This window comes from Vulpes vulpes, chromosome 1, assembly GCF_048418805.1.
Source record: "Vulpes vulpes isolate BD-2025 chromosome 1, VulVul3, whole genome shotgun sequence".
NCBI classification, from domain to species: Eukaryota; Metazoa; Chordata; class Mammalia; order Carnivora; family Canidae; genus Vulpes; species Vulpes vulpes.
This window is the reverse complement of record NC_132780.1, coordinates 34,296,478-34,319,925: the sequence shown is the minus strand read 5'-3', so window position 1 is coordinate 34,319,925 and position 23,448 is coordinate 34,296,478. Positions and strand designations below refer to the sequence as shown.

Here is a 23,448-nt window from a genome sequence, read left to right as displayed (position 1 = left end):
AATGAAATATCCTCAAGCTCTGGAAACAAAAGGCAGAGGAGCCAAAAACCCAAGAGAGATGGACGAAAACTCAAGCTACATAATCATCCCCGAGATTTTCAAGGCTCTACTGTTCCAATTTCCTGCATCAGAAAACTGCAAATTTGTCAAAGGGCCATAGAATCTTTTCTTTGTTTACATTTTTCTCCCTTTCCAAAAAGGATCATCTACTCCCTCAAAACAACATAAATATGGGCAGCAGATCATAAAAAGTAACTGAGCAAACTTTCTTCATAGCCTACAATTTTAATTGTCTTCTAAAGTTATTTTAGGGGGGAAGAGGGACAGTGGGGTGGATAGAGGGTCTGTATGGGAATCTAGTCACAAGGCTGTGTTAATCAGAGGAGCTAGACTATCCCTAGGCCTGTAGAAGTCTGTGAAAGTTCCTGGTTAAAGCACCCAGCAAAGAAAAAGTAGATAAACAGATATATTGGGAACTTATGTTCTCAAACTAAACCAGGTTAAACTTTTAAAGGAGTTAGGGTTACTGATTCTAACTTAATGAAGTGTCATAATTTAAGGGCTACCCAACCAACTTCGCTGAGGGAGGGAGGTAATAAAGCTTTCCCGAGAGCTGTGGAATATATAACCACAAACCTTTGTTGTGAAGCTAAAAAGGATTGTTTGTATTAAACAGCTAAACACTGGCTGAATTAACTTGTTTTAAAACTGTCTTTTAAAGTAGGCTCCATGGCCTGCTCACTAGACATAGTTGGCCAGATTGTTGGCTTACCCCACCACCTACTTTACTCATTGAATAGCTCCAATTGGGCCTATAATAAGTATGTGAATGATAGTTTCCAGAAATGGCCTTCTATCCTCACATAGAAACATTTCAGTTGTATGCCAACAATATCATAAATTACCCAGGTTCACAAAATGAACCTAGCTAGGCTCCTGTTAAAAGCAGTGGACCTTGACAATTTAGCAGAGGGCCTGATTCTGAGTTAAATTTAACTTTTCTTCTGATGAGGTTAAACTCCTTTGAAATCATTTGGACACATAAATTTGGGTATGGTGACTTCAGAGTTGGTGGAATAATTATTCATAAAATTACTATAATCCAGTCTGTGAAGTTGCAGAGTCTTTCATTAAGATGCTGTGGACACAACTGCAGGGTATCCTATATAATACAGTTGTATTCATTTAACTGTTTGACAATAAGCTGTAATAAAATTCTAAAAATAAAAGAACTGTAAAGCAAAACTAAACAAAGACTCCAATATTAAGACACTTGGCTAAAGGGGTGGAATTTTCTCAAATCCCTAAAGACAGGCTGAGTGGAGCTTCATCTAGAGACACGAGTATAGGACTAGCATTTTTAGAATCCCAGCCATGTTTTGGGAAATAGTTGCTAAATTGTAACAGCATGCCTCCTGCAGATACTATATTTGGTCTTTAGATCCCACAAATGGCAGGATGACCATGTGTTTTTAAATAAGTCTTTAGCTGACCAACACTTTTTTTTTTCTTAAAAGACTCATCTGTTTTGTTTTTTCTTTTTCAAAAGACCCATCTGATTTAATTCAATTTTTGGCTTTGACAAGCAACAAAGATTGGGCAGCTTCCAGTCTCTCCTTCCGTGAGCCCTTCTGCTCATAGGAGCCTTCCGTTCTGGGGTAAAGGGTGTGGTGTGGTAAACCTGCAGATAAACTGCTGAACTTCTTCATTGCTATTTTCGTGGTGAATATTAAGATCTCTCAGCTCACTGATTTCAGAAATCTGCACTATTTTTGGATCTTTCGGTCACTGGGAAGAGAAGAGAGACTCCAGGAGGCACATTAAAATCAGTCACTTTTTAGAATCTGGGAAGGCCCAGAGACCCTGTGATACAAACTCGAGATCACACAAGTCCAGCTGCAGAGCCAGATGCAAACCATCACGCTCCAAAGATCCGATAGGGCACGTTTCATTATACCCACCAGTCTCTTTTCTCCCTTTTGCTTTAGGTATTCAAAACTGTGATTCTGAATCACAATGTTGTGTACTCGAAACTAATAGAATGTAACATGCTAATGATACCTCAGTTTAAAAAAAATTATTCTGAAGGGTGTGATTTGGAAACTCCTCAGTTCATAGCAGTGGACCAAACGTGTCTTTGACCTCCATTTACAACCAGCTTCCTGTCTGCTTGCCTCATGTCTGTTTATAAGGAGTTTTTCATAACTCGGTACCAGAACCCGGCACCAGAACCCAAATCTTACATGGATGGTGGCTAAATTTAAAAGCTACCAGTCAGTAACCTCTCCTGCCTGCCTTCCCTCACCTCAGCCAACATTCTTCTTTGCCTTAGCTGATGACCCTGCCTCCACTTAGGCGCCTAGGAAAGAATGTTTTCAACTCCCCACAGCCACACCTCCCACCTTAGCTTCATTTGCACTTGTTTTCACTCCCTTCCCTTTGTTTGGGAAGCAAGGTCTGTCTGACTCTTAAATTTCTGGTCTTCCCACTGGGGACACAATGCCTAATCTACACAATTAATATTGAGGATCCAATGGAAAATAAATGTGAGAGGCCTCTGGAAAAATGAACGTTAGACAAAGGTAGATGGTTGATACTAAAAATGATTGTTGGGACACTTGGGTGGCTCAGCCCCTGAGCATTGCTTTCAGCTCAGGTGGTGATCCCAGAGTCCTGGGATCGAGTCCCCCATCAGGCTCACTGCAGAGAGCCTGCTTCTCCCTCTATTTCTCTGCTTCTCTGTGTCTCTCATCAATGAATAAATAACATCTTTAAAAATTTTTTTAAAATAAAAGTGATTGTCAGTGTTTTAGGGTCTGACTCACACCCTAATAAAGAGGACACTGCTCTATATATTTATCCCATAAATCACTCATTATCACTGAAGGGAAATAAGGTGTGAATGCCTTCCTGCTTTTTATATACTCTTGTCAGCAGGCAGGCAGGCTGAACAAAAAAAATGCTGGTTGATCTCTGGCCCCTTCCCTCAGGAAGGACCCTTGGTTGAACCCTTCCCTAACCCACGCAATTTAAGGTAATGGCCAATTTAATGGACATCACACTATGGAGCCACTGTTGTAGTTTATTTGAATGGAGATGTAAAAACGCCAGTTCTACCAGAAGACGCACAGAGTGCAGTCAAGAAACAGCAAACAAGGAAGAATCTAGATCTTTATTCTGACCTTCAACCCTGCTCTGGAACTTCTCCTGGGGTCAGGAGAGGACAGCTGGTACCGTAATACCCAAGCAGGAATATGTCTCATGTCTGAGATAGGGAGACAGTTTTTTGGCCTGATTTTCACTGATTCCCAAGGCAAAGTGTAGATCCATGACTGGATGAAGGGCTGTGGTTTAAAGCTTGCATAACACTAAGCCCTTTGTAGCCTGCCCCAACCTATGTGACCAACTCCTACTGATGGAGAATTGGGCAGTGTCTAATTTCTTAGTATTATACATACTGCTGTGAGGAATATTGGTATCTAAATCTTTGTGCATAACCGTGATTCATTCCTTAGGGTAAATTCCAAGAAGTAGAATTGTTGCGTCAAAAGGTATTCATGTGGGGCACCTGGGTGGCGTGGTCGGTTAAGTGTCTGACTCTTGATTTCAGCTCAGGTCATGATCTCAGGGTTGTACTAGACATGGAGTCTGCTTAAGATTCTCTCTCTCCTTCTCCTTTCTATCCCTCTCCTACCATCCCCCTTCCCTCTCTAAAAACAAAAACAAAACTGTATTCATGTTTGGGGGCTTTCTTTTTGAGACATGTAATTTAATTGTCATCTAGAAATATTATTATCAATGTATCTTCATACTAAAATTTATGAAAATCCTTGTTTCCTTGCATCCTTACCTTTCTGGGGTAATGTGTTTTATTTATATATATATATATTTTAAGTATTCATAGATATGACTCATATATGCATATATATATATTTTGGGTCCAAACTGATTTATTTTTTATTTTAATTTTTAAAAGATTTTATTTATTTATTTATTTATTTATTTATTTATTTGAAAAAGAGAGAACACAAGCAGGGGGACTGGCAGAGAAAGAGGGAGAAGCAGGGAGCCAGACATGGGTCTGCAACCCAGGAACCTGGGATCATGACCTGAGCCAAAGGCAGATGCTTAACTGATTGAGCAAGCCAGGGACCCCAAAAGATTTACTTTTTGATTGACAAGCTGAACAATACAAACAGTATACAGTATGGATATAACTATTATTAGGAACAGCATACACCAGAGTATTATAGTTTTAAAATATTTAAATCTATTTGATAGACAAATGTGCTATTTTATAATTCTTAAAATTTCTCAGACTACAAATGAAGTTGGATAGATTTGTGCATTTATTTTCCAGTAGTATTTTTCTTTTTCTTTTTTAAGATTTTATTTTTAAGTAATCTCTACACCCAATACAGGGCTCAAATTCACAACCCTGAGATCAAGAGTTGTATGTTCCACCAACTGAGCCAGCCAGATGCTCCCCATAGTATTTCTTTTTTTCTGATTTGCCTGTACATATCCATTGCCCACTTCCTTATTACCTTCTGCTTATTGATTTATTAGGGTAAATACATATATCAAATATCCTAAGAGTTTGCCATATATGTTGCAAACTTTTTTTCCTGGCCTGATATTTGCCTTTCACAGACATTCATTAGGCCATCCTTATCTGAGGAATGAAACTAAGAGAGAATTAAATATCTTGGTTTAAAGACTAAGATGAAAAGGGTAGGCCACAATCGTTGTGTGTCCTTGAGTATTTATGGGTACACATGTAACCTGACGTTAGACAGAAAATCAGAGTCACCACTCAATAGCAGTGTGGCAGGGGATGCCATGGGGAAGTAGCTTGGGGACTATCTGGAGTGACTTCTCCTAGAGGTGGGTACTGAAAAGATAGAGCAGAAAATTGCCAGAGAAAGTCACACAAGAGAGGGAGAAAAAGCTGGAGGTATCTTTTCTATGCAAAAGAAAAGATGGTGTTTTTCTCTGGGTAAAAGTTTTATTAACGTATGAATTGTCAATTTCCAAGCAAGTGAATGGAGCTCACAGCTCCCGAAGCCAGCAAATACTTTACCTGATTTAAGAGCTCAGAAAACCAGAGGATCCCTAGAGAATCTCAATGTGAACATCAAAAAATAATGTTGCCTCATAAGAACTTGGGAAAAGTCTCCCTAAAAATGTAGCCATTTCAAGATTTGGAAATATTCACAGGATTAGGAATTTGAAAGTATAGAGGAGGTAGTGCTTTCAGGTTCATAAGCAATCCTTGGAATAAATGATTGCTTCATTAAGTTTGTTAATAAAACCATGGGGAAAGAATGCCTGTGATGTCTTTTCAGATTTCTCCACTGTGCTGGGAGGACAAATGTGGTAATCTAGCAATACCCCAGGAGATTAATTCCTTGGGAAAGTTCTAGAAGAATGCACTGACACAAATGCTACACTCGTGCAAGCTGTGTTGGCAACCAGCAGTTGTGGAAACCAGTCTTCCCAGTAATTCCCCCATAAGTTGACATGAAATGCAGAAGCCTTCAACTAATACCTAAAAGGAGAGAAAAGGAAAGCTCAAGTATCTTAACCCCGTGTTGCTCATAATTAAAGTAATTGAGAATTCCTGGATTGACAACTGACACCAAGTCTAGCTTGAAAAACTCAAGATGAGTCTCCTTTTCCATACTTCGTCTATTTATTCAGTTCCACATTAAAATTTATTCCACTTGACAGTATAATTTTCCTTGCTATGTATATGGAACTACTCTAATCTGTTCTATAATGTGTTGATTATCTTGTCAGTAGTTAATGACCTTGCTACTTCTACTTTGCACTCAGTGGCCCTACTTTAATTATACCAGGACATTAATATCCTAGGGCAGCCATTTCTCCATGTACCCAGACATCAAGAAATGTGATAGGAAATCTATCTCCTTTCATATATCTTGTCTACACATTGGTTTTCTGGTTCCTTAATCCCTTTAGAGCAGGATGTCTTGTTATCCAATGGCCACCTATTTAGAAGTCTCTTCAGAAACTTACTAGACTTGCTCTTCTATTTGAATGAACTTCTAAGTATTGCCTTTAAGACTTTCAGAAGCCAAGATATTTTACATCTAGTTGCATTTTCATCATTAAAGGGCAAAGTTAAAAGGAAGATTTTAAAAGCACAAATCCAAACCACAGACTTAAATTTCGTTGAGATTCTTGCTAAAAGGAGAAGATTATCCCAAGAGGAAATAAGGAGCTGCAGAGAGCTCTCCACAAGGGCTGTGCTACACTGTATGAAAAGACAGTTGCTGACATTAAGATGCCTAAAAATGTAATATGTGGTAGAAGAGATGTGGTGGGTCACCCCAAAACATGTCCTTATTACACAGAGAGGTGATATGACATTCTGAATTACATCGTTAATGCCTGAGTCAAGACTCGAAGCCAAGTCTTCCTATTCTACAAATCTCACGCTAATAAGTAAGACATGAGTTATGATTTATTAAATATTCAGAGGAAGAGGCACTTGAGATGGGACTTTGAGAGAAAGGTAGGGTAGGATCTTCTCAGGCATGATGATTCCTGTAGCACCATCAGTGGGAAATAGTTGTTGTTGATAAATACTTTGTAGGAGGAAGGCACAGGTCAGGTGAGGATTTCAGAAATAAGAACCTGCACAGGAGTACAGACACTAATTGAAGATGTGTTTTCCAAGAAGTTTGAAGACAAAACATGGGATTGGGTGGTAATTTAAATAGATAAAAAAGTAAAAGGAAGGTTGGTTGTTTGTTCATGTGGCCAACATAGTTTGGCAGTGTATAAAGGACTGTGGATACTGAAGGTTTATGAGAAAGAAATAATTTAGGAAATAAGGTCCCACAGGTGACAGGATGGTGAAATCACATGTATGGATAGACTGGTTGGTTTTGACTAAGAACAAGGGTAATACTTCCTGTCACATGTGCCAGGCGACCCATAGAGGCAAAGGAGGATTTGGGGAGAAACAGAATCAAAGGAGTTTGTGTTGAAAGCCTTCATCCTTTTGGGACATGCATCTGTGAGATCACATCCTGAGACTGAGGCAGGGAGAATCAAGTTGGAAAGTTGCAAGTGAAGATGAATCTGAATGTCTGAGGGCAGAGGATGAGGAAGGAAGTCACTGAGAGGAGAGAGGAATAAAAGGAAGGCTCTCCTATTAGTATGGAGGGGACATTGGAGATCCAGTGGTATTTTCTCTAGCTGTGCTGAGAACCCCAGAGAGAGAAAGGAGACGAAAGTAGCTGCTGAACACTCCCAGAAACTGAGGGGACCAAGGTGGGAGAAGCCTGAAGCACTGGGAGCAAAAGTGAGAGCATCATTGACCACACCTGCAGAATGGAGGCTAGAGAAGCTGTGTTGGGGTCCATGGAAGGCATCCAGAAAATCAAGAAGCCCTGTAAAACCTCCCATCAGTCATTGGGAATAGCAAAATGATTCCAGGTAAGGACGGGTAGTTGGTGCCAAGAGAAGAGTCACAGCTTTTGGTTTTAATAAATACCATCATAAAAAGCCCCAAATCAGACTCCATATCTACATGTCTTTGTGTGTCCTTATATCCACTCAAGCAAGCAACTCCTGCCTGTAAGTGGTCACTCCTATTCCTTGCAGGACAGATGGCTCAGGTCCTGGGCTAGAAGTGATCATGGTTTGTATGATCCAAAGGCAGAAACATCTTGCTTCTTCCTTGGACCTCTGTGCTCTTCCTTGCCATCAACCCTATTCATTGACAGTTCAGTTCCACTTTCCAACTATTTGTTGAGTACCCACCCTGTTACAGAATGATGTTCACATTAGAAATTTAGAAACAAATGAGACAAGGCTCTCTGTTCTCTAGAAACTTACGGTCTGATTAATATAGACAGGCAGGTAAGTAGATAATATGCTATGATAGTAGTAGTATAATGATGCTAAGAGGGGCAACAGAAGACAAGAATTCTACGTTAAACACCCTAAAGGAATTCCTCCTTATATGAAGTTCAGCAGGGTTCTTTAGTGTAGGATTTACCAGAGTTTCTAATACGTTACTGCTCATTGTGAATCTTCACATGTGTACAAGGAAGAGAGCTAGTGTGCAAAATTTCCACCCAGCTCATTTGACCACAGAACATTTTTTCAATGAACTACTCAAATGATTTGTACTCTGGGGGTATCCTGAGAAGTGCTGACATAAGTTTCTTGTGGAGTAAAAAATTAAATGTATTTATATTTTCTCAGACTGGCCAGATAGGGGTTCTCTCCAAATCCTTAAGTGACTTTTAAAGTTTATTTGTTTTTTAATTTTATAGCAGAGTAGACTCAGAAGGTTTGACCATTAACCCAAAGATCATTAAGCTGAGCTCAGATGAAACAGAATGGCTGGTCATTCTCTCATTAATGGACCAGTTAACAATTTTTTTTTTTTTCCAAAAGAAATATTTAACCAACACAATCTTGAGTTGCTCCCAGTGCTTCTAATTAACAGACCATTTGAAGATCTTTGTTAAAGAGAAAACTAGCTTCAGGCCAGGAGATATTGCAGGACCTAATATATATGCTACAATGACCAAGAATAATTTTAAACTAAGGATTTGAACACACAAAGGCTAATGTCTGTGCTCTCTCTTTATGGAATTTCTGACAATGACTCCAGTTTCTCCTGACATTTGGTTTTTAGGGAAAGCACTTTGGAGTGAATTGTTCTCTTTCCTTACTAATGTCCCTAGTGTATAAAAGTCTCAAGGGGACTCTTGATAACCTGCCCTCCGTTTAGTAATGTGCTGGGGAAAAACAGATCAGGAAAACCATTTCATGACTCATGCCTTTCAAAATGTTTCAAAGACATTAAAAAATTTATTGTAAGCTGTTCATGACTGTAAACACAGCCGTGTCATTAAGAAAGCTTAGTACTATTAAAATAAAGACTTAATCCTGACTTTATTTTTAGCTTAAAGAATACTGAACAGCAAAAATCAAGAATTATGCAGAATTGTCCACATACTGTAGAGATGCTGCCTATGAAATCTGACAAGGATCAGGACATAGAAAAAATATTCTTTAGTCTCAGGCATTCTCTCCCTCTCCTTCTGTCTCTGTTCAGTTAATTTAATACATGCTGTGCTAAGGGCTTTACTTGACACATTTCATTTGTTCTCCACCATAATCCTTTGAGGTAGGTACTACTCGTATACCCATTTTACATATGAAGAAAAGTGAGGCTCAGCAAGATCACATGACTGGCCCAAATTATGAAGGTGTAAGTGGCAGAGAACCCACTCACGAGAACTCTTAAGCATTACTCTGTATTTCCCTCTACCCCACAGCCCTCCTTTGTCTGTGGTGGCCCACCATAGATTCCGATCCCTTGTAGAAGCTAAAGCTATTTCTAAAATATGACTACTAAAAAAAAAATAAAATAAAAAATAAAATATGACTACTGGGCATTAATGATAAAGCTCTCAAAAAAATTTTTTAAAGATTTTATTTATTCATGAGATAGAGAGAGAGAGAGAGGCAGAGACACAGGCAGAGGGAGAAGCAGGCTCCATGTAGGGAGCCCGACATGGGACTCAATTCTGGGTCTCCAGGATCATGCTCTGGGCTGAAGGTGGCGCTAAATCGCTGAGCCACCCAGGCTGCCCAAAGCTCTCAAAATTTTTACAAATCTTGAGTTAGGTAGGGCTGGGCTCTCTTTCTTGCCGATCCTATGCCTTCAACCAGGAGAGGGCTGAGGGGAATAAAGTCCTGGTATAAAACAACATGGATTCTGAATTCAAAAAGACCTGGATTTACTTCTCATCTCAGCCAGCTCTGTGTGCTACTGAACAATGTCCTTAATACTCTGCCTCAGCTTTCCTCATCTGTTAAGTGGAGCTATACTGCTTCCTTCCTCAGGTGTCACAGTATCAAATGAAGCAACATACATCAAGTGCTCAGTATGGTCCCCGGCACCCAGGGAGCATTTTATGAAGGTTCCCATTGTTGTGGGCAGCTGTGCCAACAGTACACAGAATCTGTCCATACGGCTACTTTGCTAGAATGGCCTCAGGGAAATTGTTGCCATTGCTACCATTTCTTTAAAGAGCTATATATTAGAGTTTCCATCAAACATTAGACCGTCCATGGAAATAGCAGGTAGTTATTAATTGAACCAGCCCATTGTCCTTAAAACAGGCTGGATAAGGACCACTAGGGCAAAGAAAGGAATGGAAGCATCCAGAATAGAAGGCATCTGGGAAAGCACAGATGAGGCAGCGTGTATATATTAGGAGTGACGGAAGAGAAGCATGTAGGGGAAAGGCCAATGGTTTTGTCTTCTTTGAGGCCCGTGCTGCCTCTCACTCAGCTCAGCTCTGGGCTCACATGACTCATTCAAGAAAGCAGGTTATACTAACTAGCAAAGCAAATATAAGGGCTCATTGTCATTATTTTGAATATGCAGCATAGATACTCAAAAATATCTACTCAATGTTTTCTTTTTTTTACGATTTTATTTATTTATTCATGAGAAATCCAGACAGAGAGAGAGAAGCAGACATAGGCAGAGGGAGAAGCAGGCTCCCTGCAGGGAGCCCTATGCGGGACTCAATCCCAGGACCCCGGGATCATGACCTGAGTGAAAGGCAGACGCTGAACCACTGAGCCACCCAGGCGTCCCTCTACCCAACATTTTCACCAGTGAGAATTAGGACCAGGATTAAGCCAGGTGTAGTCAAAATTTTAAAAAGGCTTTTAAGCCAGGACACAGGTATGAAAACATAGCTGTTCACTCTGTGAGTTAGGCCCTGACTACTCACACTTGACCAGCTTTAGGGTGGCGAGGGCATGAAGCAGAGGCTCCTTCCTACAACAGTGCAGTAAGCTCTGAGCTTAGGCATTCACTTCTGCAGAACATGACATTGGATCCATTTGATTCTGCATCTAGGGTAGCCAGGACACTAAAAGGAAATGTCTCACTTCCCTTGCAGGAATGTGGTAAGAATTAAATAAAATAGCAGGAGGTGCCTATGCCCCAAGACACACTAGGGAGTCTTACTTTCTGCAGCTGCTCAAGAATAAGCCTTCTCTGAGACTGAGTAGAAACCTTGAGCATCTAAAGACACCTGTGCCAGGGGTGCTTGGGTGGCCCGGTTGGTTAAGCATCTGACTCCTGGTTTCAGTTCAGTCCCATGATCCTGGAGTCATGGGATTGAGCCCTGCTTTGGGTTCTGCGCTTGGTGCAGAGTCTGCTTTGTATTCTCTCTCTCCCTATCCCCCCAAGCTCCCCTCAAATAAATAAATCTAAAAATAATCTTAAAAACTAATAAAAACCCATGCCAAAGGGCATCCTTCAGAGCTGGATAAACATGGGTAAAATCCTGCTCTGCCACTTACCAGCCTTAGAAAGTCCATTTGTTCCTTTTCTTAAGTCATTTTTCACTGTTCATTATTCATCTACTTACTCATTGTCCACATAGACATCAAACTAAATTTATTGAACAAAATGTTTCTGATGATCTACTTTGCACCTGTCACAGTGTTAGATGCTGTAGATACAGAAATGGACAAGACTGACAAGGCCCTTGTCCTCATGAAGATTATATTTTTATAAGAAGAGAGATGGACAATGAACATTTAAAGTTTCCCAGGTGATTGTGCCAAGGGTCAACAAACACTGCTCAAAAGTCAGGATCTGTGAGTTATCCCACAATTAGTGAACAGTTGTGATCTAAGTAGCTGTTAGGTTTGGGGTTCCAGATGAGAAAAGTAAGGAAGAAACAGGTTTATAAGAATATGAGAATATCATTCAGCCATGAAAAAGAACAAACTCTTGTCATTTATAACAACACAGACCTTGAGAGCACTAATGCTAAGAGAAATAAGAGAAAGGCAAATGTCATGTGATCTCACTTATATGTGGAATCTAAAAAAGAAAAGAAAAGAAACCCAAGTGCATAGACGCAGAGAACAAATCAGTGGTTGCCAGAGGTGAGGGGTAGAGAGTAGGTGAAATGAATGGAAGGAGATCAAAAAGTACAAATTTCCAGTTATAAAATTAATAAGTCCTGGGAATGTAACATACAGCATGGTGACTGTAATTAACAATACTGTATTGCATATTTATTCATTTTTTTTTAAAGATTTTATTTATTTATTCATGAGAGACACAGACAGAGAGAGGGAGGGAGAGGCAGAGACACAGGCAGAGGGAGAAGCAGGCTCCATGGAGGGAGCCTGACATGGGACTCGATCCCTGGTCTCCAGGATCACGCCCTGGGCTGAAGGTGGCGCTAAACCTCGGAGCCACCCGGGCCGCCCTGTATTGCATATTTAAAAGTTGCTAAGAGAAGAGACCTTAAAAGTTTTCATCACCAGGAAAAAATCTGTAACTGTGTGGTGACACGTTACATGTACTGTGGTGATCATTTCACAATATATACAAATATTGACTCATTGTTATACGCCTGAAACTAATATGATGCTATATATCAACTGCACCTCAATTTTAAAAAGTCCTAAGATTGCAAAGCCCATAAAGGGTGGAATTAGGATTTGAAACCAGAGAGACTCCTGTGTCTTTGCTCTTAATCAGTGTGTTATACTGTCTCCAAGATGATGAACAAGAGGCTTAGGATGCCCAGGGAGCCTTAACTATTCTGGGGAGCAGGGCCAAGAGAAGCACTCTCTGTGGAAGTGGGGTTTAAGCCATGATTTATTTAAGAAGAGCCTAGGCAGAGGACACAGGGTGTACAACTATCCAAGGTAGGAGAGAGGCGTGAGTTCCAGGAACTGAACTCGCAGTGTGGTTAGAATAGAGAGAGCAGGAGGTGAAGCTGGGGATGGGGTTGGTGTCAGAGCACACAGAGTCTCTTCCCTAAAAGCAACAGGAAGCCAAAAGGTTACTCCGGGGTGGGGAGGTTTGGAGGGCGTTTTGCTCATAAAAACTCTACTGCCAGGCAGAGCACAGATGGGAGCAGGACAAGAGTGGCCTGCAGGTAAGGTGAGAATATAATTTCAATTTTCAGCATCAACTTATAGACCAATGGTTTTCATCCAAGGATGGTTTGGCACTTCTGGGGCCATTTGGAAATGTGTGGAAATAATCTGGGGTTGCATTAATTGCAGATGTGAAAAACCGAGTATTGTGAGGGACGCCCCTACCCGAAGGCAGAACTGTCATCTTCCAAATGCCAAGGTGGCCCACACTGGATATCCAGCCATGGCAACACTAGAAGGCTTCACTGTAGGAACATAAATATTCTAAGCCATGACAATGTAAAAGCTATTGTATGGCTTAGAGACGGTGACAAGAGAAGGGGCAAGACAGGTGAAGGGAGATGTAGATGTGAAGATTCATTCATCTTACATAGGAAGCTGTTAAGAGACACTATCTAGAGTTTACAGGTCCAAATATAGATGGTTACATGTATTAAAGTTGTAAAGAGCACCAAAAGTGAAAAATACAATATGACCAAAAATTGTGAAGAGAGAAAAAAGGAGAGGGAATAGTATAAGTAAGCTAAAGTCCTTATCTTTCCTCGCAGGGAACACTATTCAAGTTAATGAATCAAGAAATGGATGTGGAAATACAATATTTAAAATTAAAGAGGAAAATATTCCCAAATCAGGAAGAAAACCACCAGAAAAAGAGGTGCAACTGGAGTTTCAATTCAGGAGGATGGAGTAGTAAGGGCAACTCTGACTTTTCATTTTATCCCTTCCCTGAAACGTCATTTGCATCTTACTTCCACCTATATATGTTACATAAGTAAGGGCCCCCATGGTGGCTGCCAAATGGCTCTCTCCCTCTCTGAGGAGCTGGTTCTGTTCAGCAGGGACCTGCCAAGAACTACAGGCCACCTTCAGACGTATGTCGAGTTTTCTGGTGGTGAACTGTACTTTCTCCTCTTGGGTGTTGGGGCCAGATGTATGACTAGTTCCTTCCAAGGCTGAAAGAACTTCCCTGCTCCCACTGGGTCCAGATCCCTTTTTCCTCTTGTGGTCGGAAGGGAACAAAGCAGCTGCTGGGTGGGTCTGGACGGGAGCCCAAAAGACAAACGGCAAGTTGTGCAGGGAGTCCTCACTGGCTGAGGGGCTTGCTCCCATTCCATGGCATCAGGTAAGAGCAGGGACACACTCTAAAGGAGCGGGCAGGTTTCTAGAGGTTATGGGGGGACAGGATGAAGTAGGGTGGGTGGGGGCATGAGCAAGAATTAGAATCCAGACAGCCTGAACCTAACCATCCACTCATCAGGCTGGGTCTCTACTTGTTATTATTTTTTAAATGTCCAATTAGTTGAACTATTCTATTTTTCTCAATGAGACCCTTCCATGAGACAGTGAGATTGGACTGTTGTTAGTTGCTTACGTATCTGTATTTTAGTCTTCTGTTGTCTGTGATCTCCTCCTCAAGGGCAGGGTCTGAGCCTCACTCATCTTTATAACTCCTGCCCTGAGCATGTATCTAATAAATTCTGGTTGAATAAAGGGATAAATGAATGGATGAATGAACAAACAAATGAAAGTCAAATGAATGAGTAAAATCCTTATTATATCCCCCAACTTTCAAAAAAAACATTAGGGGATCCCTGGGTGGCTCAGTGGTTCAGCGCCTGCCTTTGGCCCAGGGTGTCATCTGGGAGCCCTGGGATCGAGTCCCGTGTCAGGCTCCCGGTGTGGAGCGTGCTTCTCCCTCTGCCTGTGTCTCTGTCTGTCTCTCTCTCTCTCTCTTTCTCTCTCTCTCTCTATGTCTATCATGAATAAATAAATGAAATCTTTTTTTTAAAAATTAAAAAAATAAAAAAACATTAGCATACAGGGTATGGAGTATAATGAACATTTCCTTAGTTCCTGGTGTGTCCCTGATTATGTGAATCTGGTGCATGTCTGTTCCTGTGTGTGTGTGTGTGTGTGTGTGTATTACCATACTACTTGCCAGAGTAAATAACTGGTAATGGGAAACAATTTAAGCCTTTGGGATCCCTAAGAGGTGCAGAGAGGCTTGGATACCTCCAGGACTAACAGATCAAAGAGGAAATTCAATGACATTGCAAAGGTCAGATGACATTTATGGAAAGATAGACTCACCCAGGAAATGTTTGGAATTGGCTAGGCAATAAGATTAAAGAGCATGAGTCTAGACTAAGAAGAAATGGGAACCTCACACCAGAAACATCACCTAGCTTCTCCTATCATCCAGGGGGCAAACCAAATATCTCACTCTAACCACCTGATCAATATACAACGGAGTTAAGAAGGGGAGGCCTGAAATAACATTACCTGTTTAATTAGCATAAAAATAAGACAAGTTGTGCCTATGAGACTGTGATAAAACTTGTATGCTTATGTTCTGCTAGAGATACGGTAAATTAGCTCAACCCTTTTTAGAAGTCAGTAAGTCACAGGGCACCTGGGTGGCTCAGTCGATTGAGCATCTGACTCTTGATTTCAGCTCAGGTCATGATCTCAGCATTGTGGGATCAAGCCTTGCGTTGGGCTCCATGCTCAGCAGCCCAGCAGTGAATCTACTGGAGAGTCTCTCCATCTCCTTCTCCCCGACTCATGCACTCTTTCTTAAATAAATAAATAAATCTTAAAAAAAGAAGCCAATTACTGAGACTGCCATGTCATGATAATCACAATTTCTTCTTGCCTAGCCATGGAAAAGAACTTCGTAAAGATTTTCAAAGATCTTTGATTAATCACTGAGAATTTAATCATGCCCTTGTGGGTATTCCAATGCACTAAAAATAAGCAAGCATCACTATGATAGGGATGGTGTCCCAAATTTCATTAGCAGATGGATGAAGTTATGTTCTGTCTGGATGGTTATAACCAGCAAACAAGCCGAAGCCATTAAAGTTTGTGAAGAAGGTTCTACTAATCTTCTAGGTTTGTATCTTTCCCTAGGGAGCCTGGGTAATTCCTGGTTAATAAACGTGATCAATTGATTGGATTCATTCATTTAACAATATATTTTGAGTTCCCATTGTGGGGATTTGAAGAAGGGGATCTCTCATATCTTTTTTTGAGTGCATTCCTGCTCAGAGCAAGTACTTGAAAGACATTTTCTGGTTGAATGATGGGCTGAGACAAAATGAATTTTCCCATACTGGTTTCATATCTGGGTTGTAGTCGACAGAATTTATTACTTCTGTAAAACTTTCTTAAGTTTAGGAGTTGTTAAACTTGGGAGATTATAGTTTTCTTTTATATCCCCCTTGCAGTAAATACTTCTTTGTATTCTCATTGCTATCAGAATCAGCGGCTGATGGTACCCTTACATAAATTCTCTCCATCTGGGCTCGCTCTCATTTTTTACTGAGCGTCTCTACCTTGTAAAAGGTAGAGCTTTAAGCTTTTGAGCTTAAAGCCTCAATAAAATCAGGCTCACTGATTTGACCCTTTAAAGTAATTTAGTATTATAAATTATAATACAGTGATTAGTATTCCTATGTGTGTCATACATGTGTGCATGTGTGTGTGATACACACACACACACACACAGAATTGGGGCTTCAAATTAAAGTTTAGCTGTTGAACTTGGACTATCCATGCATTCACCATCTTTGGTCTATTCTCAGGGAATCTGAGAAATAAACAAGCAAACACTCTCGGTGGCCATGATTCTGAGACAGAAAACTGAAAAGAATTTATAGGTAATACAACTTGTGCATGGCTCAGATAGAGTGTAGCGGTGGGGCTGTCAGAAGAAAAATAAAACATCAACATTTGAAAATAATTAAACAGAAATTCACTAACCCAGCCCAGAAACCAAAGATGAACAAAGGGCAAAGCATTGCACTGGCTCTACTATACCTTGGTAGGCATGGGCTTCTTGAAGGTGATTTCAGCTTGCATCCAAACACCCCTTGGAGACTCCAGCACAGACCAAATTTTCTCTTGAACTACGTGGTTCTCTTCAAAGATATAAACTGCCAGGGTGTCACTCATTTTTAAAAACCCATAGATGGCATAATAAAAACGTAGACAATACTGCAAGTTTCCTGGCAGGGAGGGACCGTAGAGCCTTCCAATGTAGCCAGGCTGAGATGTAAACTTTGTGTTGGCCAGCAAGTAGTACCCTGCAAACAGGACAAAACATTTAGGCTATCAGTGATGAAAAATTTAAGTAATCTAGGCCAAAGTGTCAAGTGGCAAAATTTGGTTAAGAGCAGTAGAATTTGCCAACAGAGACTATTTCCATGGGTCTTAAATGATAGGATGCATTTTGTAATATCTGTGGCTTAAGTGACAGGATATATCCTGTGACTCTATTATCAAAAAAACTTCTTCAATTTCAGTAAACTTCATAAACTAGTATAGATTTCCATCTGCAATATGCTCAGATGCTAGTCATCAGTTAGGATTTGTGCTTCTCATGAAACAAAAGGGATGAAATCATCTTGGAGCTCCAGCTGTCTGGGTCAATCAAGTGACACAGACTGAGTACCTAATACTCGGTCCTAGTGACTGTAAGGTCCAGAGTAGATTTTTCTTTCTTATTCCTGCAGTGATTAGTGGAAACAGATCACAGACTGGTCTGATAGTCCTTCGAAGTTTGATTATTTTACATGAGTATTCTTAGGGACTGATCTGTGTCATCCCCAAAATCGATTTTGTTTCAGCCTGCCATTCAACCAGAAAAGATCTTCAAGTACCTTCTCTGTGCAAGAAAAGGGTCCAAGGAAGAACAATTATTTCCTTTAAATAAAAAAAAAAAAAAGAAACATAAGGTCAAGAATCTCCCCTCCCACCTGCTCCATCACCCCTACAGTAAACTTAAAACAGATCCACGTATTCTAGAAAGCCTGGGTAGAAAAGAAAAAAATAATATCTATTTTTCATTCTTTCCTTTTTCTGCTCCTCCCCTCATCAATTTTCCTTCTATTCCCTTGGTCTTTGTTTTTTTTTTTTTTTTAAGAGAATCTTTTTTTTTTTTTTAATTTTTATTTATTTATGATAGTCACAGAGAGAGAGAGAGAGGCAGAGACACAGGCAGAGGGAGAAGCAGGCTCCATGCACCGGGAACCCGATGTGGGATTCGATCCCGGGTCTCCAGGATCAGGCCCTGGGCCAAAGGCAGGCGCCAAATTGCTGTGCCACCCAGGGATCCCTCCCTTGGTCTTTGTATTTAGTTTGGTTTTATCCAGTGATTTAATTCATCTGACAAAAGGTTCTTGGGTTATCTTACATAAGTAGTGATATGGACAGAGTGATGTCCCCCCACAAATCTATTAGTTGAGATCCTAATTCCCAATGCAACTTTATTTGGAAATTGGGCCTTTAAGGAGATAATTAAATGGGGTTATAAGGGTGAGGCCTTAATCCTACAGAACTGATGTCTTCACAAGAAGAGGAAGAGACACCAGAGACCTCTCTGTCTTTACTGGTATACATAGAGTGAAGGCCATGTGAGGTCACAATGAGAAGGTGCCATTTATCTACAAGGCAGAAAGGGAGATCTTACTAGAGACTAACCCTGATGGCATCTCAATCTTGTGCCTCTAGCCTCCAGAACCGTGAAAAAATATGCTTCTGCTGTTCAGGTCACCCAAGCTGTGGTACTTTGTTATGGCTGCCCGAGTGGACTAATACAGATGGCCATGCACAGCCAGAACAATGTTTTTGAAACCTGAATTGAATTCTACTCTTCTTTTACTTAAAACCTTTAAATGGTTTCTCATTTCCTTTATAAAAAATCCCAAATGCCTGCCATTTGGCCTCTGGCCTGCCACACCCATGGTGTATATGCTAACATCATGTTCCTCCACTCTCCTGCCCATTGCAACCGCTGTAACCCTCTCACTGCTGGGGCTGTCCAGCTCTTTCCATATTCAAGGACTTCACAGATGCTGTTCCCTCTGCCTGGATTCCTCCCACTCTCCCAGCTAATACTCTCTCCTCTCAGGATCTCTCTCCTATTCTCTCTCAGAGCCCACTCTTCATTTCTTCCATAGCACATACCGCAATGTGTAAATTATAAGTTTATTTGTGTATATAATTGTCTAACACTTCTCTTGCTCATTGAGATGATTGCTAGCCAGTGAGAACAGGACCTGATCTGTTCACTAGTGTATCCTCCAGGAGTGAGTCTGGCCAAGGTGACAATAGGTCTTTGTAGTGCCTGTATTTCTATAAGTTAAGCAACCTGTAAGAAAAGAAGTCATGATTACAAGTATAAAATTGTGAGGGCCCCTTTTAAGGCCCTTCCTAGGGCCTGTGTGAGTACGCTACTCTGAAATTGAAGTGTCATCAGAGTGTGGTGAGCACACCCAGTGCCCAGTGTATAAATAGCCACTGAATAAATGAACTAGACACTAACCCTTGAAACAAGCTCTTTGCACCAGTCTCTACAAAAGTGGGCTTCACAGGGGATGCTGTCAAAGTAATTAGGTAGCTAATCCTTACACAGGGGAGCTCAAATTGGTTTTCTTACAGTTCTTTGTAGACATAACCATCAAGTGTCCCTACCCCCAGCCTTTTCCAATAGTTTTTATAGCCTTTAGTGCCGTACAAAATTATTTTTCATTGAGTAAAATACACATAACATACAATTTACCATTGTAACCATTTTAAAGCCTACAATTCAGTGGCATTTAGTACATTCACAATGTTAGGCAACGAGTGCCACTCTCCAGCTCCAAAATATTTTCATCACCCCCAAAGGAAGCTCTTTACCCATTAAACAGTAACTCCCCAGCCCCTTGGCCACCAAGAATTGGCTTTCTGTTTCTAATGATTTGCATTTTCTGGATGTTTTATGTAATTGGAATCTAATAGCTTTTTAAAGTTACTTATTTATCTAAAGGGAAGAGCAAGATAATTTCTAAAGGTTTGGCTGTTTAAAGAACTGGCAGACTGTTGTGCTAGTATAGCAACCTAAATGCCAATTTAAAAAAAAAGGGCTAAACATACGATTACCAATCATTTTTGCTTCTTTATAGCTGCCTTTTCTTGCTTGCTTTTTTTTTTTTTTTTTGGTAAGTCACTGTCTTGATTGGTGTGGAGTAAGAATGGCAGATGGAGCATGAACACCATCTCAACCCCCAGCATCCCCACAAGCACAGACTCCTGATTTACCGATGCCTGATGTGTGGTCTCCGGCCCGATACATGTTTGGTTTTACTTTCACCCGAGTCCAGCCTGGACCTTCTTTATCTTGATAAAAGTTGCAGAGATCTTCCTCAAAATTGCAGCTGGCTTCCATGGCACTGAAAGGAAGCTCTGGACAAAGGAGAACCAAAGTGAAAATGCCAGACCCAACAATCTCAAAGGACTACATCAACTGGTTGATAAATACGTACACATTTGAGCCAGGGAGACCAAATAAAGAAAACACAACAAAATATTTTCACCCTAATGGCATGCTGACAGGTTAGCATCAAACTAACATCTCAGCATGACAGGAAAATTGTTCTTTTCCTCCCCAAGGGGATAGAGGGAAGGAACTCTGTTCATACTCTCTATAAAAAATAAAGAAGTATATCAGACCTCAAAAGAAATTTCCTTTCATAACGTAAAGACTGGGAGCAATTATTCACATATTTCTTCACGATTCAAATTCATTCATAGAAAATTAAAGAGAAAGAAAAAGGTAAAGATTTTAAGGAATTCTTAATTTTTCTCTTAAGACAGGTATTTTAGAAATAATATTTTCCAGAAATAATTCTCCTTTGTTGATCTATCTCGGTGTCACCAGCTCAGCCGCTATTTATAATTGACATTAGTAGTAGGAGCTGATCTGCTTGAAGAAAATCATTGCTTAGTATAAACCTCGCTGTTCCAAAAAGTCACACCAATTTCATCACCCATACCGCTATTATTTTGGCTTTTGCTGAGTTCTGGTATCATTTACCCTGGTCTATAAATACCACCTCATTCCAGATTGCCTGGAGTGAATGGAACATAAAAGATTTCTGCTGTTTTGAGAATAACTTGGTACTGCAACAAGTGATTGTAAATCTCACTGTTCAGATTGTCTGAGTCCAGAGGGGATGTGACTGCCACAGTTTGGGACACATTTAATGTAGCCAACTGTGATCCATTCTGCATGCTGACATACGCTGGCCTAAGTTTTTAGGGCCAGAGAAAGAGAAATGTTCTAGAGAAACATTTGAGTTCTGGGAGCAGTGACATGATGAAACAGGAAGCCGTTTATGGACAGAACCTCACTATACTCTCAATGCTTCAATTTCCAAAGCAAGAAAACCATCAAGTGGGCTGAGGAGCTGGCCCAGATTAAAGGGGATGGAAGAGGCATGACAACCAAATGCTATAAGGGACCCAACATTCAATCTTGGTCCCAGAAAGCAAAGAGTTATAAAAGACAGGATTGAGGGGATCCCTGGGTGGCTCAGCGGTTTAGCGTCTGCCTTCGGCCCAGGGCATGATCCTGGAGTCCTGGGATCAAGTCCCGCATTGGGCTCCCTGCATGGAGCCTGTTTCTCCCTCTGCCTGTGACTCTGCCTCTTTCTCTCTCTCTCTCTCTCTCTCTCTCTCTCTGTCTCTCATGAATAAAAAAATAAAATCTTAAAAAAAAAAAAAAAGACAGGATTGGGACAAATTAGTATGTGGACCATGAGTTAGTTGATAATACTGCATCAGTAGCTAAATTTCCTGAACTTTATAGTTATCTGATGGCAGTTAACTGTGGAAAATGCACTGGGTTTTAGAAAATACACACTGAAGTATTTAGGGGCAAAGGGACATAATGTCTGCAACTTACTCTTAAATGGTCAATAGGGTAAATCTGGTAAAATGGTAACAACTTAGACCTGAGTGAAGCTTATATGAGAGTTCTTTATAGTATTCTTGCAAATTTTGGCTGAGTTTAAAATGACATACAAATAAAGTTTTAAAAGCATGAAAAAAGTGATCACCACCACATTAGAAAAAAGAATAGGAACAAAATGTTCCTACATAATTAGATTCCAATTGTATGTTAGGTGACATGCCCTAGCAAGTGTGCAAAGTGAGCACCCTGAGGAACCAGAGAGGAGAAAAGGAAATGTAGAGCATTCTCAATGCTTTAAGACTGGTGGGTTGGCCACGCATTGCTGGGGCTGGCTCTGTGAGCATCAAGGAGTATCTTTAAGCCACGAAGATAAAGTCTTTGAAAAATGAGAATGATGTCATTCACATGAGTCTCCTTTGACACCAGCCTCCCTATGCAGATCTACAACCAAAGGAAACCCTATATTGGTCTCCAGTCTTAGTCACCCCTCTGCTACCTGGTAATGAAAAAGTAGTTGAAAATGCACCATTGATAGCCGCCTGGCCCAGAAAATGGTATGGCACTCCCAAAAGCCAGGCACACAGAGAATGGCAGGTCAGAAAAATCATTCATTGGGAATACATCCCCAGGAATATTCCCCCGGGCAGCCACAAGAGAACCATAACCCATTTACTATGTGTGCAGGAGAGGTGAGAGGTGGTATTAAAACTTGAAAGTAAGCACAGATCAGTTCTCTCCATGGTGACAAACTGAGCCACTCAGGAAAGATGTTTCTGAGAACATGATTTTATTCCTTTGCTAAATACCTAGCCCTAGAAATGGATTTGTCTGGGGTCCTGAGGAGGCCTGATAAAAAGAAAATCTCAAAAGCATAACTGAAAGCCTAAATCTCTTCCACTCTGAACGCCGCTTCTGCTATGAGACCGCATCTAATTCCCGAAGAGGGGGCCAGAGGGCCTATTTGTGACCTAAAATGAGCACGCCAGAGATCTGGGGTAGGTGGAAAGCTTTTGCTTAAGGCTGGTTTCAGAGCATATGGGCCAAGTGGCCATGACAGTTGAGCGATAATGACCCCTTTGAAGCATACGGAGGAATCAGAGGCAGTTGGCAGCCCTTGAACATCAGTCGATCAGAAAAGAAAAAAAAAAAAAAAAAAAAGGAAGAAGGCCCTTTGAGCAAGGTACCAAAAAGCATCACAATGTAAGATGTAGTTAATTACTTGCTCTCTGACACTTGAGCTTTTTGGAAATGAGAGGTTCTGAAGATCCTCTAATCAGGTGAAGGGTGCTGCTGTTGGAGAAGAATCTTTGGCAGCATTTCCCACCCTGAGGTTCATGGAGATGGACTCCGTACCAGCCTTAGAACTGTAAACGCTCATCAGCAGGCTTTGGGATCCTCAGCCCCTGCAGCGCTCTAGAGATCTGGGTACAGCATGCTCTGTAGGCTGCTAACCTGCCACAGGAGTTTTATTTTAGCCCGAGCCAGCCCGAAAGCAGGCTGAGACAGCTCGAAGTTGGCTGGGAGACAGTGTGAGTAGGACCTGGCGCCAGACTGAGGAATCTTGATGGAGCAGGGGCTGGGGCTGGGCCACTGACCAGGCTGTGGAGATGCTTGAGGTCTGAGCTAAGGCCGCTACAGCTGTAACCAAGGCAACGACCAGAGCCAGGTTTCTAATCAGATATCAAAAGGGCAGTGTGTTGTTGGCAAATGGGCATAAATGGCATTTA

General features: G+C 41.0%; 1 protein-coding gene across 2 annotated transcripts in view; it reads right to left on the bottom strand.

The window, feature by feature from the left end:
• The window catches only part of MAMDC2 (MAM domain containing 2), a 146,313-nt gene that overhangs the window by 35,188 nt on the left and 87,677 nt on the right, over nt 1-23,448 (bottom strand). For both annotated transcript variants that reach the window (XR_012002319.1, XM_072762360.1), the window contains exons 8-9: nt 20,068-20,211; nt 16,804-17,069 (exon numbers count right to left, since the gene is read on the bottom strand). Coding sequence is in view for 1 of the 2 variants with exons in the window: in XM_072762360.1 (XP_072618461.1) it covers nt 16,804-17,069; nt 20,068-20,211 (410 nt within the window). In the remaining variant the exon portion in view is untranslated. The remainder of the gene's footprint in view (nt 1-16,803; nt 17,070-20,067; nt 20,212-23,448) is intronic.